This window comes from Leuciscus leuciscus, assembly GCF_965113295.1.
Source record: "Leuciscus leuciscus genome assembly, chromosome: 24".
Taxonomy (NCBI): domain Eukaryota; kingdom Metazoa; phylum Chordata; class Actinopteri; order Cypriniformes; family Leuciscidae; genus Leuciscus; species Leuciscus leuciscus.
In genome coordinates this window covers 15,294,597-15,311,237 of record NC_138723.1, presented here as the reverse complement: position 1 = coordinate 15,311,237, position 16,641 = coordinate 15,294,597, and the positions used below count along the sequence as shown (strand labels likewise).

Sequence of the window (16,641 nt, the reverse complement as noted above, 5' to 3'; positions counted from 1 at the left end):
ATAGTCAGCGCGGACTGACGCGGTCATTGTTGATACGCTGGAGCACTGTCTATGAGCAGAATGGCGTCTAAGCGATTGTGGTGTTCTGTTCTTGGGTGTAATAAGGAACACAGCAGTCATTTTGATGTTCCTCAATCCGAACCGCTGAAGACGCAGTGGCTGAGTTTGTTTTCGAAGGGAATATTCCCCACAATCAACGTCAATGCTTTCATGTTTGCACGAATAATTTCACACACCAGACTGCTTTACAAACGAGGGTCAGTAAAGCTGGTTTTGCTAAGAAGCTGCTCCTGAAAAAAGGATCGGTACCAACTATTCGTGTTCCTGCTGCACCTCCAGAAGAAGAAGTGAGTGTAACGTTTTATTAACCTTTATATTAATATTTATATTAATCTTTGCAAATCGCTAGCACGCTTCACGATGAATGCGACTGTTTACACTCAGGGTACATTACGGCACGTTTTCTATGTACGACGTTCTCAATATAATTCATAATCCCACGTTTATAATGAACAACGCGTTATGGTTATTGTGTTATTGTGTTATTTCAAACGGTGTCCGCACAGAACAGAGGGGCGGGGTGAGCAAAGCTCATTATCATTTAAAAGACACATGCACTTAAACGGCGTGCTGAAAACAGAGCTGTTTTTGACCAGGTAAAATGAGTGTTTTCTTACAATACTAATGAGAATTTTTAATTAAAGTATATTACAAACTTTTAATTTAGACCCTAAAGAATCATATTAGCTTGTACAAAAATGGCATTATATGACCCCTTTAAAGACTACTGCCCCTTTACAGTGTTTTAACCAAAAGTTTTTTATTGACATATACGAAGGTCTATAACCAAAAACTAACATAAATCTTAAGAAATTCAAAATTGTAAATGTAAAAAATAGTTGTCTATGAACATTAAAAAGAACGTGACTGACCTGGTACGAGCTAATGCTTCTACTCCTCTTGCTGGGACAGTCCTCTCGTGAAGGGGATGGGTCACGGAGGGTTGGTGAGATATTGTGAGGAGGTGCTGGACGTTTGAGAGAGGGCCCATGGAAAGTCCTGGACTGAGTTGACTGTGTCCACTTCTCTCCCTGGGTCTGTGGGGGGCGCCCAGTGGAACGCTGCTGCTGGTGCGGACCCCCATACTAAGACAGGAAATATCATCAAGTCAGACAGGAAATTAAGTTATTTTGTGTTTTGTCTCATCTCTGACAGCACTGAAACTTTATATATTTAAATGAAAGTCCCTCACCCTGTGTGGCTGGCTGCCGTGATTGTTGCTGCTAGAGAGGTGTCCTCCACACCCTGAGTTGTAATTAAGGGTGGAACGTTCTGGGTTGTGGTGCTGGTTCTGTGTTGGTCCGCAGCCCCTCGGGACCCTCTGCTCCTTTCCGATGCCTCTGTCTCTGGGTCTGTCCCTGCTAAAACCTGGAGGTCTGTCCATGAACGAAGAGGAATATGAACCATGAATGTCACAAAGCAGTGTTCAAATAGAAAATTTGCATATTATCTGTACTATTTAGAATATAAGATTAGTGTGTCAAATCACGGTATTTTGAAAATTCAAAATATTTATCTTACAAATATTAAATTAAAACTATGAAATAATAGTTTTATTATAATTGTATTATAAAATATAACATTATATATATATAACATAAAATATAACATAATATACACGAGAGGACTGTCCCAGCAAGAGGAGTAGAAGCATTATCTCGTACCAGGTCAGTAATGTTCTTTATAATGTTCATAGACAACTATTTTTTACATTTACAATTTTTAATTTCTTAAGATTTATGTTAGTTTTTGGTTATAGACCTACGTATATGTCAATAAAAAACTTTTGTTTATATATATATATATATATGTAAGAAAGGTCACGCAGATGACTGTAAAGTCGAGTATGCGCACCTCTGACGCATATTGATGTGCTCTAACGCACCCTTGAGCGCACGCAATGAGTAGCGCTCTGCTTCTGCGCAGATTCACGGACGATTCTGAAGCAGATGTGTGACAGGACGACGCGGCTGAGATTATTCTCCGTTTGGAGAGTGTTTAGATAATATTGTGTGCGTCACTGCTGAATAGTAAGTGTTTTTGTCTTCATCTGCTATTTAGTGATTAAGATAATCGTGTTTGTGGGTTATATTTGATATTTAGCCTATCACTAATGTCTGACTGACGCGATGCTAGAGTTATGGTACTAATCACCTCGTTTACTCATTACTCTCCATGTATATTTACGTTATGCGTTCAGTGCAGATATTATTATCTATATTGTGGATTATATCGTTTTATACTTTGAATCCTTTAAGTAGTTATTTTCAGTATAATCTGTTACATGTTTTATTGCTACTCACGTTTCTGTACACGTGACACCACCTAGCGGCGGTTCGTATGCATCTGACTGTTAATGGTAATTGCATCGGTTACTGTCTAGTATTGAATGTATGGATAGTTAATTCATATGCTGTTATTCATATGTTATTTGTTTCCATTTAGAACCACACATACACTCATCTAAATGCATAATGGAAGACTGTATGCCCATGTCTACTGCAACAGTTTATTAAACACCATTCATTCAGATCTTGGTCTGGTTCATGTGTTCTGACCGACACCCGAGAGTGATTACCACACTAAAGTAGTTCCAGCAATAGCATAAAATACAGTCCTTATAAGTCTCCCCAACAAATGGTCCTTCGAGCCGGATATGTGGTAATTTCTCTCTAGAAGATGGATGATAGATTTTCAACCAGACCTAAGCGTCAGACTTATCCACCACGCCATTATGACGAGTATGAGATGGGGTACGTGCTGCCACCACGACATCCATCTGAATTAAGAATCAGTAGGCATGGGCAAGAAGAGGAGTTATATTCGTATGAGGAGGGAGCCGCCAAGATGACACCCTCTCCTTTCAGCGACCATCAGACACTGAGGGATGCTGGCTATACAAAAGAAGACCCATATGCTGAATTGAGACAGCGTACTTACAGACCTGGTCCTGAGAGTCAGCTAGTTGAACAGTACCCAAAAAGAGCACATCCTGAAAGGAGTATAGAATCAGCACCACGTGTCTGGTCTACGGCACTGCAAAATCTGTCTCCAGCCTCCCAAGCAGACCCTTTACATAGCAGTGAAGAGCAGTTTAGTGCCACCTTAGCAGAAATCCGACAGACTAGATCGGAGCTGAAGTTATTCACCGAGAAGGTGCGCAGTCTTCAGCAGACCCCTCAACTAGCTATAACACACTCTCATTCCAGTACATCGGACCCACTTATGCCTGCTCAATTCCCTACCTCCCCCCTAGACCACAGATATGTGCCTCCTCCTTGTTCTGAGCTCGACAGGGATGAAGTCAGCGAATGCGACGAAGTAGACTGGCCTGACCCTCCACCCTGGCCAGAGCCAGAGGAGCCACGGTCTGTTGGCGATGCTCCCATCATGGGCATTCTGGAGAAGATGATGAGTGAACTGCAAGTATTAAAGCAAGCTGTCAGCCATCCAAGTAGACCTCTTGCAGTTCCATCAGCGAGTCTTCCTGTCATAGATTCCAGACCTTCAGATCCTCAGACAAGTAGAATGCATATGGGCCGTTCAAGTCAACGACAAAGCCTTCATCCTCAGCCACCTCTCAGAGCCGGTCCAGCTTATGAGTCAGAGCAGTACGAGAGTAACCTTCAAGGTGAGCATGCAGCAATCTCCCAGCCGTACCTGCAGAGGAGGGCTCAGCCAAGAACCCCACTTGATCTTCACCACCAGACTGTCCCACTCTCTGAGCCGACATACCGAGGTCCAATGCCAACGATCCCCCATTTCAGTCACAGAGACCCCAGCGAGTTTGCTAGATTGAAGATAGCTTTGGAGAATTTACTACCCCCAGATGGGACAGAGCTGTTTAAATACCAAATCCTAGTGGATCACTTGAAGCTGGAAGAGGCAAGGCTGATAGCAGATTCGTATCTGAACTCCCCCACACCTTACAGCAATACCATGGCTGCTCTTAACCAGAAGTTCGGCCAACCCCATCAGATGGCATTGAACAAAATAGCCAGTGTTATGGACTCGCCTGATATTCGACGCGGTGATCAAGCTGCCTTCGAGAAGTTCGCCCTACAGATCCAGGCACTCGTGGGTATGCTTAAATCCCTTGGCTCCCAAGGAGAGATAGAGCTACAGTGTGGATCTCACGTAGCTCGTCTGTTGAGTAAGTTGCCGCCAGAGATGAGAGCTGAATTCCGGCGCAGCAAGGTCCATCATCCAGGAATAACCTATACCCTGACTGACCTTTCGGAGTGGCTGCAATATGAGTCCTGGTGTCAGGAATATGATGGTACGTCGCAGGTGAAGATCCCAAAGGAGAGACAAGGGCCTAGACAGGAACATCGCCAGAAGAAGTGGACCACCACCGTCTTGCATGGAGCCAGAGAGGCGACGGAGAGAGAAATTTCACCAATGCCTGCGAATATCCCTGTCAAGAACAGAATTAAGTCTTACTGCCCATTCTGTAACAACTCAGATCACTTCTTGAGCCAATGCACAGAGGTTGTAAAACTGACAAAGAGCCAATTATCAGAGTGGATCCGTACAAATAAAAGGTGCTGGCGATGCGCTAGAAACCACCAAGCTGCGCAGTGCAACCTGCGGAAACCCTGCAGCATTTGTCAAGGTAAACACTTACCAGTACTGCACGAAGTTAATTCCATGACACCTAAGACTGTGATCAAGACAACCAAAGAGGAGAGCTGTCTGGTGAATACACCTTCGGACGTGCTGTATGTGGACAGACCAGTAGATGGCAGTCGTGTGCTATTAAAGGTTATTCAAGTATTACTCCACCATGGCAAGCACACCCTGAGCACATATGCCATCCTGGACGATGGCTCAGAACGGACTATGCTCCTACCGGCTGCAGCACGCCACCTGGGCCTCCGAGGGGAGCCAGAAGACCTTGCTCTGCGGACTATACGTCATGACATTCAAATCCTTCATGGGTCCATGGTGTCATTCCGTATTTCACCTGCCGAAAAGCCTCAGCACAGCTTCCTCATCACTGGTGCCTTCACCGCAGAACAACTGGGTCTTGCACTTCACTCTTACCCCATGGACAGATTGCAGAAGAAGTACAAGCACCTTGTTGGCCTTCCAATACAGTCATTCGAGCAGGTGCAGCCCTTGCTGCTCATTGGAGCTGACCACCCTCACTTAATTACACCAATCAAGCCAGTAAGGTTAGGACCCCCTGGAGGACCTGCAGCTCTTAAGATACGTTTAGGATGGACATTGCAGGGTCCCACTAGACTTGTCGAGCAGTCCATTCACCCGCAGCAGTGTTTGTTGACCTCCACCATTCCCCAAATGGCAGAGCTCTTCAGGAACGTCGAGAAACTGTGGCAAGTTGACGTACTTCCCTTCAGGAACGAAAAGGAGGTCACCAGGTCTCGACAAGACCAATATGCTGTTAACATGCTTGAATCGAAGACTACCCGAGTTGAGGTGGACGGAGTCTTACGTTATGCCACCCCTCTGCTTAGGCATAAAGATATGCCGCAGTTCCAAGCCTCAAAGGAAATGGTAATTCCCAGCCTCCGGAACACTGAACGGTGCCTCGCTAAACACCCAGATCGAGCCAAGGCGTACAGTGCTGAAATTCAGAAACTGACCCAGGCAGGAACTGTCAAGAAGTTGAGTTCCCATGAATTGACACAGTCAGGGGAATCATGGTATATCCCACATCACATGGTGACCCACAACAATAAGAACCGAATTGTGTTCAATTGTTCTTATCAGTACCAAGGTCTGAACTTGAATGAGTGGCTGTTACCTGGTCCCACCTTAGGACCTTCACTTTTAGGAGTGCTGTTGCGGTTCCGGGAACACACCGTAGCCATAAGTGGTGATGTGAAAGCCATGTTCCACCAGGTCCGCCTGCTCCCTGAAGATCGTCCCCTTCTGAGATTTGTCTGGCGTGACATGGAAGTAGACCGAAGTCCATCAGTGTTTGAGTGGCAAGTCCTGCCCTTCGGTACCACGTGTAGCCTGTGCTGTGCCACCTATGCCATGCAGCACCACGTTATCAGTCATAGCCAGCCAGAGGATAATGTGAGGTTTTCTATTGAGAGATGCTTCTACGTCGATAATTGTCTGCAAAGCCTCTCCTCCCCTGACCAAGCCCGGACACTGGTAGATAAGCTAAGGGAGCTTCTAGCCTCTGGTGGATTTGAACTCCGCCAATGGGCCAGCAATAAGCCAGAGGTCATCAGCCATCTACCTAAAGAAGCCCGATCAGACAGTCTAGAACTTTGGTTTGCTCACGACCTAACAGATAATCCTGAATCCGCTCTGGGTCTCAGCTGGCATTGTCCCACAGACACACTGAGGTACAAACATCGACCAGTAAATTATGATGCTCCTACCATGCGGAACATCTACAAGGTTTTAGCCAGTCAGTATGACCCCCTCGGGTTTATTCTGCCGTATACCACTCGTGCCAAAATACTAGTGAGACAGCTTTGGGACAAACACAGGGACTGGGACGATCCCCTACTGCCCCATGATTTGCTGCAAGCTTGGAGAGACTGGGAGGGAGAGTTACAAGTCCTGCCAAGAATCTCCTTTCCCCGAGCATATGTACCTCCTGCCATGGATGAGAGAAACATTACTCATGAGGTACATGTGTTTTGCGATGCTTCGGAGCAAGCATATGGAGCTGTCGCTTACCTGAGGACAGTAGACCGTCAAAATCAGCCTCATCTCTCCTTTGTTGTGGCCCGTTCAAGGATTGCACCTAAACGACTGCATTCAATGCCCAGATTGGAGCTTTGTGCTGCCCTCACCGGAGCCCAACTCAGTAGGTTGATGGAGCAAGAACTTACCCTGCCAATAAGCCAGATTACCCTCTGGACCGATTCAACTACGGTCTTATCCTGGTTACAATCCGAGTCGTGCCGGTTTAAGGTATTTGTTGGCACCCGAGTGGCGGAAATACAGGAGCTCACCGATCGACATTCATGGCGATATGTTGACTCTGTGAATAATCCTGCGGATGATCTCACTAGAGGTAAGAAGCTAGAGGAGCTGGTTAAGCCTAATCGTTGGAGCCATGGACCACCATTTCTCCTCCAAAGCTCAGATAAATGGCCAACCCTGCCAGCAACAGTAGTTGAGGAGTGCCATTCAGAAATTCGCAAGTCTGTATTCTGTGGAGTCGCGACCACACCTGATGAAGAGCAGCACATACCCAATGTGCATCAGTACACCACTTGGAAGGAACTTTTAGAGGTCACAGTGCAGACGCTTCACGGGGCGGCAGGTCAGAGTGGGAACCCTAATGCTGACAACTACCGTACAGCTGAGATTCTTATCCTGAGAGGGGCACAACTGGATAGCTTTGCAGAGGAGATCAGACTACTGCGAAATGGGAAACCAGTCCAACGAAGTAGCCGTTTACTTTCCCTGTCTCCAGAGCTGGACGAAACAGATGGTCTCATTAAGGTCGGGGGCAGATTGCGCCAATCTGAAGACTTAGACCTGGCTGCTATGCATCCTATCGTCTTGGATCATTGCCATCCTACCACTAAGCTTCTGATTCAAGACTATGATACCCGGCTTTGCCACCCTGGCCCTGAGAGAGTGTTTGCAGAGATCCGTCGTAAGTTTTGGATCTTACGAGGTCGAGAGGCAGTTCGACGGTATCAACATGCTTGTACAGAGTGTCGTAGATGGAAAGCAAGCCCTCAAGTTCCTAAGATGTCAGACCTACCTGTAGCACGCCTACGCCTGTATAAGCCAGCATTCTATTCGACAGGCATGGACTGTTTTGGGCCCTTTATAGTGAAGGTGGGTAGGAGAACTGAGAAGAGGTGGGGAATTATCTTTAAGTGCCTTACAACAAGGTGTGTACATCTAGAGATCCTTACCAATCTGGATACTGACTCCTTCTTGATGGCCTTGAGGAGGTTCATCGCCAGGCGAGGGACACCAGCCGAGCTGTTCTCTGACCAGGGAACAAACTTCCGTGGAGGAGAAAGAGAGATGCGGGAGGCCCTTGCAGAATTATCCCCAGAACTCAGACTCCAGCTTGCCAAACACAAGATTAAGTTTCACTTTAACCCACCTGGTGCACCCCACTTCGGCGGAGCGTGGGAGAGGGAAATCCGCTCAGTGAAAACTGCACTGTACCGAGTGGTGGGCAGTCAAGCTGTTACAGAGGAAGTGCTACATACTGTTCTCCTGGAAGTGGAAGGCATGTTGAATGCTAAACCATTGGGATATGTGTCCTCCAACCCTAAGGACCTTGATCCGGTGACGCCCAATGTTCTGCTGATGGGGCGGCGGGACGGGTCCCTGCCCCAAGTTGTCTATCCTAAATCTGAGCTTCTGAGCAGACGTCGCTGGAGACATTCCCAAATTCTGGCTGACCAGTTTTGGTCTAGTTTCATTAAGAACTATCTCCCGAACCTCCAAACCCGCCAGAAATGGAATGCCAACCCTACGGAAATGACCCTAGGATCAGTGGTACTGATGATGGACCCTCAACTGCCCAGAGCATGTTGGCCGGTTGGTCTTGTCACCAAAGTTTACCCAAGTGCAGATGGACACATAAGGACAGTGGATGTAAGGATAAACAACAGAACTTACACTAGACCTGTAGCCAGATTGATAGTTCTACCAGAGGTTCCAGATGAAGATGATAACTAAGCCCTTATGCCTGTTCCCGGATACTAGACTGATCACCTATTCAGAAACAAATGTGCTGCACACATTTGGGGGCGGCTGTAAGAAAGGTCACGCAGATGACTGTAAAGTCGAGTATGCGCACCTCTGACGCATATTGATGTGCTCTAACGCACCCTTGAGCGCACGCAATGAGTAGCGCTCTGCTTCTGCGCAGATTCACGGACGATTCTGAAGCAGATGTGTGACAGGACGACGCGGCTGAGATTATTCTCCGTTTGGAGAGTGTTTAGATAATATTGTGTGCGTCACTGCTGAATAGTAAGTGTTTTTGTCTTCATCTGCTATTTAGTGATTAAGATAATCGTGTTTGTGGGTTATATTTGATATTTAGCCTATCACTAATGTCTGACTGACGCGATGCTAGAGTTATGGTACTAATCACCTCGTTTACTCATTACTCTCCATGTATATTTACGTTATGCGTTCAGTGCAGATATTATTATCTATATTGTGGATTATATCGTTTTATACTTTGAATCCTTTAAGTAGTTATTTTCAGTATAATCTGTTACATGTTTTATTGCTACTCACGTTTCTGTACACGTGACACCACCTAGCGGCGGTTCGTATGCATCTGACTGTTAATGGTAATAGCATCGGTTACTGTCTAGTATTGAATGTATGGATAGTTAATTCATATGCTGTTATTCATATGTTATTTGTTTCCATTTAGAACCACACATACACTCATCTAAATGCATAATGGAAGACTGTATGCCCATGTCTACTGCAACAGTTTATTAAACACCATTCATTCAGATCTTGGTCTGGTTCATGTGTTCTGACCGACACCCGAGAGTGATTACCACACTAAAGTAGTTCCAGCAATAGCATAAAATACAGTCCTTATAAGTCTCCCCAACAATATATATATATATATATATATATATATATAAAAATAATAATACATGAATTAATCAAACTATGTGTGTGCAAAAATACATCAAACAAGTGTACAAGTGGTGCAGTTTCAGAAGATCATTGACCGTGTTGACTATTATCAGTGCTAAACATACGTACTATGTAAATTGGGATTCAGCTTACAAGTCAGTATTATTATAGCAGAAAAAAAGGATAGACCTGTTGTTATAAGGTTTGTTTGGGTAGTTTCTTCCTGCTGTGTAGTTTTGGGATGGGGATTGATAGTTCCCTCCACTGCACCTGAAAATAGAAGAACTGAGGATTTAAAAACTGTAATACTCATTGAGTAAAAAAGAAAATGTAAGATATACATAATAAAACAGTGCTCAGTTAACAGATGTTATGCTTTTAAATGTATGTGGAGGATAGAAGACCTGGATGGAGGAGCCCAGTGCCGATTGCTGCCTGGGGCCCATGGTGCTCGATTCGGCCCAGAAGAGGGGAAGGAGTCCCACGAGTTACGTCCAGAATACTGGTCTGCTATGTGATACATTCAGCCTGAGGCAAGAAAAACACACACACATACAAAAGCAATTACTGTAGTTGTTCACTTGTGCTGTACCTTGTTGCGGAGAGAAGGAAGCGTCCTGTGAATACTCACCACACTGATGAGTCTGAGAAAGCATCCACTGCAGATCTCAACAGAGATCACTACACTTTCCCTCGCTTTCAATTGAAGCTTTTCTGTATGAAAAAGAGAATAAAATAACAAGGATAAATAAAACTGAAAGCATCCTTTCATAATTTGACATGATAAGCGTAATGCCTTGTTTTTTGTAATCTTCTACATTTTTTAAAGAAAATTTGCGGTCATGTTCCATGCAAAACTCGCCACCATAGAGTCATGCTATGCAGTTGCTAGGGCATTCTTCATGGTCGCTAGATGGATGCTCTCTGGTCAAAAGAGCCTTCAAGTCACCTTCAAGTCGCTGTAGATATTATCATCCATGACTCGGATCGTCATTTAATGTAAATCTATTTGATTTTTCGCCTGTTCTATTGTCCAACAGGTATTGCTCTTGTCTAGTCACTTTATTTATACAGCGCTTTATACAATACAGATTGTTTCAAAACAGTTTAACAGTAATAAATAGCAGAATCAATGATGCAAACTTCATTAAATATGAGTCGGGTTTCATGCAGATTTAAATAAGTTCAATGACAGTGTCAACATAGCAAAATTGATCAATTCTGAAACAAATTCGACTCAGCTATAAAGAAGACGCTCTACAGAAGACAACAGTGTAATTATTCAGCTCAATTAAGTTCAAGTTTTGTTCACATCCGTTGGTGTCAGTACAGTCAAATCGAACATAATAGTAAATATATCAAGTGTCTTTTAACCCCAACTCAGCAAGCCAAAGGCGACAGTGGCAAGGAACCCAAACTCCATCAGGTTACAAATAAAAAAAATTAAAAAAGGAGAAACCAGGCTCAGTTGGAGGGGGAACAAGTTCTTCTCTGGCCTAAATGACAGAACAACTTGTAGCACAAACAATGCGGGACAAGTTACTGGTTTAATTATAATGATTAGGGTTTAGGGAAATGAACAGACCCTTAGTGTGAGCAATAGTAATAGTAATGCTTGCCTTAGTACAGTACACAGGAAGCTAGAAACATAAAGACAGACGGAAAGCAAGTGAGGGAGGGGAGAGTAGAAAGGAAATCTTCAGGATGTGCTCTTGTAAATGATGGTCAATATCAGTTTCCTGAGATAAAAGACAACATGGCTCTCTGGTAGCCACAAGCATGCTAACTCAATAGCATGCTAGTGGCTACCATGCATAATGTGCTGCATGCATAACTCAACACAACACAATGTCCATCCTTAACTGTCAAAGAAAAAAATAAATCTAATTCTGATCTTCACAACAACCACACCTAACATATCTCTGAAGATTGTTTAGCACCTGACTAACGCTTCCTCTACATTTGACCAAGGCAACAGATCAAACATGCAACGCTGGAACAAGTTCAACCTCAAGCATCTGCAGCAATCCACAGGCTCGTTTTCGTTTTATCTCTGCCCCCCACGTTCCACTCCACCCACACCAACTGTCCTTTATCATAGGAAAGAACATAACAAGAGGTTAAAGAAGGACATTTGTGTTCTTTCTGGTATGTGAATAGCTCAACTCTCGTAGTGTATAACTCCAGTTGTGCATCCTGGTTCAGATCAGAACAGAGCAACTGCGGGCTATTTGTGTTGGCTAAAGGATGTTGCACCTCTTATTTGCAGCTCATAATTTAACACACCTAATTAAAACACACACTTGAACTTTGCATTATAAACATTTGCATGCTTCTTTCACACACATACACAACATTGCAGTAGCACATAAAAACACAAACAACATCTTTTATATTGAGAGCTCTTGTTTCCCATAATCAGCAAACCGATTAAATGGAGAACACATGGAGACATTTTGCCTAGAAATGTCGTATGTGTCTCCTCTGAAATTTCAGAAGAGATCTAAACAATAGGCATTTCAATCCACATCATTTTATGCGAATTTTGCAATACTGCATAAAAAATACCAGGTTGTGAATATTATTTCCAAATCGTGCATAAAAACACGCTCAGTTGAGGTAATAAACTACGATGGAAACACGGTTACCGAATAAATTCTTAGATGTGCATCATAAGTCATGTGACTGCATCAATGTCACATGACAAATGCTTTATTCACAAATTGTCTTTGCGATACTCGAGATTTTTTGCTTAAAGTCAGCATGACATAAAAATGTACCCTATATTTATTTTTTAAATGCATAATATTGATCTTGTGAATGATTCATCCATGCATAGGTTTAATTGTTTAATTAAATGTCATAACTCAAAATTCCAGTGAAACGACAGACAATTGGGAACTATACGGTTATCCGGACCACACGATGGCCTACCCCTAACCCCGCCCCTAAACCTACCCGTCACCGGGGTTAAGACCAATCAGGGATGACTATACGTACTATACGGGACTAAAAGACACACGTGTGGTCCGGATAACCGTATAGTTCCGACAATTGACATTGCATTAAGATTTGGCTCTGTACAATCAGTAACAATGCTAAGATGAAACCTGCAACGCTGGAACAAGTACAATCTCGCATCTGCAGCAATATAAAATGCTAATGCTAATCTAGGTTGCCATAGAAACCCAGCGAACTGTTCTGATGAATTCAACCAAGTCCCTTCCCCTTAATTTTTTTCACTTGGATGTACTTAAATATGGAAGAAAAGATCTGTCGCTACCACCATTTCATTGCGACTTTAAATAAAATTCGGAAACTGTTGATAATTAAAAATAATAGAAACCCAAAAACTTCTCAATCTCCTTAGATCAAATTAGCTCAGCTATTCAATCCTCATTCATTTTATAGCTATTATAGACCTTATGCTCCAGAGAAATAAGCGTGCAGCCATCTTTATAAAATTGTCTTTTAACTTCCGGTTTTGCGGTCGCTCTGTATATTTCTATGGCATCGCTGTCCAAGAGTAATTGGCTGTTGAAGTGGATTTACTTATTGTAGAGTTAACAAAAGTTATCACGAGCATCATAATGTTTAAAGCATGTCTTAACAAATGTCAGTAGACCAGGTAGATTTTAAAACGAGAAGTTAGTTCATAAATATACGTAAGATCGCTGTGGAAAATACAAACCGGAAGACAAAAGACAACAAGCGCAGTGCAGAAAAGGGGCGGGGCTACATAAGGTCTATAGCCGACTATGGTCTCATTTGTTTCTATTTTTATTTGTCATAAGGAAATTTAGAAGAAACATCAGCGACAAAGGTGATGCTTCAACGAAGAGCTATGAAAGAGCAATTTCCTTTGTTCTGCCAACGCTCATGTAAGCGTCCTATTCCATTGTAATCAAATTTCAAAGCAGATCAACAATGCACTGTCAAACAGGTTGAGTTGTATCAGATTACACAAGCCTATCAAGGTATATCACACCTGTTCAGTCCAACTGTCACAGTGTACAGTACCTCCACCAGCGAGGATACAAAACACGATGATGCAAGACTGATGTGCACGAGTGGGTTGTGTATGCCAACGTTTTTATGAAATGCTTAAGTAGGTAGCCATAGAAACCCAGAAAACTGTTCCGTTGGAAAGGAAGTGGTTCTGACTTCCTGTTAAAACGTAACTCTGCTGTGCAGTTGTGGTTGTGACCTCATATACACACTGCTGAAAAATATCTCACTTTTACGAATGAAAATGTTTTCCCTTCATGTTTTTAAGTGGATTGTGATTGTGGCTGTTATCAGGCCTCATTGTATCGCACACATGGATGAGTACAGCTTCTTTGCATTACATTCAAATGAGGGGCGATTCAGGCAGACAGTTGGAGAATCATCAGAAGAGCTTCCCTTCGCGAATCTTCCTTTTACTATAAGCTTTCATGAGCCTCTCCAGCTTCACACACATGCACTTAGATTAAGGAGAGATTACATTAGAAAAATAATGGACCTAAGGCAGCCCAGCACTGTTTCTTTTCCTCCCATATCTTGCTCTCCTTAATTTAATCGTGTCCATATCAGTAGCCACAGTAATTCTGATTTTACATCATAGTCTACAGGGATCACATGATATTTTTTCTCTCTGAGGCATACTTATGATGTTAAATTCTTTGCACAAAAACTCTCATAATTTCAGTTTGTGTATGTTTAGTGAATGGTCTACTCTCTGTCTGAATTAAACGGTCCATTTTTTTGCTACTGTTCCTTTAAGAATACTATGTAAACTGTCTTTTTGCACATACATCAGGTATATGTTATGATTTCTAATTTAGTTAGCACTTCCTATTTCTTAATAAGAGCCTACATTACAATGTGACCGAAACTGAAATGAACCACATTAGCGATAAAATCTGAAATGTTTATGGATCTTGTTAAACATAAACTTCTGCCCTTTTTCCTAATATTGGGAAGGATATGCAGAGCCAGGAAGAACACAAGGTCTGGTAAGGTCAGACTTTCCCACATTTTACTCTTTAACATTTCTTATTCTGTTGTTTAGGAATAATCTTTACTTCCACATTCAATTATTGAATGACATTTGACATCTGAAATTTTATAAGCCATTTTGGATGCCTAATTTTAATGAATGCCCATTTCAGACCTCTTTCTTTTTTAAAGTTCAAGAACATTTTTATGATATGACCCCTTTAAAAAACCAAAAACAAAGTATGACAGTCTAGAATCCACATTGAAATCTATTATAGCCTCTACACAGACTCAAATTCCTCACAAAACTAAAGCCATGAATCTGGTTGAAAACAAAGAGTCTACGGCGACTGTCCATCTGAAACAGATATCTCATGAGAGCAGAGGGGAACAACAGCAGGAATCAAACGGAGAGGAAGAGTGGGTAGGGAAAAGATAGGGGCGCCACTGCTGTCGGGAGCATCGAGATTGTGTTACTGACTGATATATGAGAGAAATTCAGACTCGATATTCAGCGGGGAAAAAACACGCACACTGCAGACGTAAACAAAAGCAGCTAGGCCGAGCTATGAGGGGTTTCCGGTTTAAACAACTGAATTAGATATGTCGAGTGTCTCTTTTTTGAAAGCAAAGCGCAGATGGTGTTACAGACAAAAAATAGACAACTGTCTAAAATAGCACAGATCACGCAGGAAGATTTGAGGTTTTGTTGATCAGTTTCAGTTTCAGATGAAACCGAAATCACAAACTGTAAGAAACATTTTATTTTCGTATTTAACATCAAGCGGGACTTTGTTGTGGAGACAACGGTCTCGTAAAACAGACAATGTTCGCTGATGTGGGACCCTAGTCGTAACCGCACAAACGTGATTCTTTACTACGCTGTCGAATGATCAGCCACATTTTCTCAGCGAGTAATTCTCAAGGGATTTCTGTCTCTATGTCTCATTCTCACATTCTCATTCTCAGCTTTCACGCTTAGGTAGAAGTGCCATTGATGCTGACAAGTCTTTAAAAACTCGATGTGCTATTGCAGCTGTTAGGGTCACAGTTGGTGGGTTTACGAGTTGATATCCAATCTGAGAGGCAGATATTGACATGTACACATATCTCGTATTACTCTAAATAAACAGAGACAGAGACTAGCTCTCGCACATGAGGCTTATATCAGATCAAGAGTTTGTGGAATGTGTGTTGTAACAGGCCGGACACATAGGGGTGGATTTAGGTCATTAACCAAAGGACAGCTAGGAACAAACTAATTTGATAGATAATACCTTTGATAAAAGGAAGCATGTGAGAAAAAAGACATACAAACTCACATACTCTCCAAGAAGTCTTCTTTTCAAACACACTCACACATAGGCACTCTTTACCCCTGACTATTAAAGGAATAATGGACCTCAAAACAAAAATTGGTTGCAAGAAGAATTACAGTTTTGAAAAGAGAATCTCAAAAACATGTCAAAACTGTATTGATGCGTCTTCATGCACCAATTTTGAATACAAGCGCAAATGACATTCGATCGAGATCATAAAGTGTTCCATATGGCTTGTGCACTATATTACAATCCTCTTGAAGCCACATGATAAGTTTTGTGTGATTTTGTGTGAAGAACAGATCAAAACTCGAAGAGACAGATCAAAGTCATTATTCACTGTTGTAGCTCTCAAATATCATGCACTCTTGGCATATCAATGGTTTTTGGCGTCACTTACATAAATTCTAGCTCAACATGTCTTCATGAGACACATCTGAAAATGTGCAAGCACAAATTTGGGAGCTGGTGCAGCGTGAGATTTTCATTGAAAATTTACTGAAATTTCAGTCACTTCATTATACAAACCTACTTTATGGCTTTAGAAGATGTACAAGTCCAACATAACACTTTATGACAGTACCTTTATGACACCTTTTTGTCACTTTCTGAGCTTTACATCCCCATGTCAACATAATGTATTTGTAAAAGAGCGACATGATTCTTCCAAAATAAATTTTGTGTTACATAGAATCATTACAGAATT

The 16,641-nt window shown here is 42.6% G+C and overlaps 1 protein-coding gene across 6 annotated transcripts in view; it reads right to left on the bottom strand.

The window, feature by feature from the left end:
* The window catches only part of kdm6bb (lysine (K)-specific demethylase 6B, b), a 39,138-nt gene that overhangs the window by 12,495 nt on the left and 10,002 nt on the right, over nt 1-16,641 (bottom strand). For all 6 annotated transcript variants that reach the window (XM_082158349.1, XM_082158350.1, XM_082158348.1 and 3 more), the window contains 5 exons: nt 10,268-10,350; nt 10,041-10,164; nt 9,826-9,906; nt 1,253-1,436; nt 933-1,145 (listed from right to left, as the gene is read on the bottom strand). In XM_082158349.1, coding sequence (XP_082014475.1) covers nt 933-1,145; nt 1,253-1,436; nt 9,826-9,906; nt 10,041-10,159 — 597 coding nt within the window. In that variant the 5' untranslated portion in view covers nt 10,160-10,164; nt 10,268-10,350. The remainder of the gene's footprint in view (nt 1-932; nt 1,146-1,252; nt 1,437-9,825; nt 9,907-10,040; nt 10,165-10,267; nt 10,351-16,641) is intronic.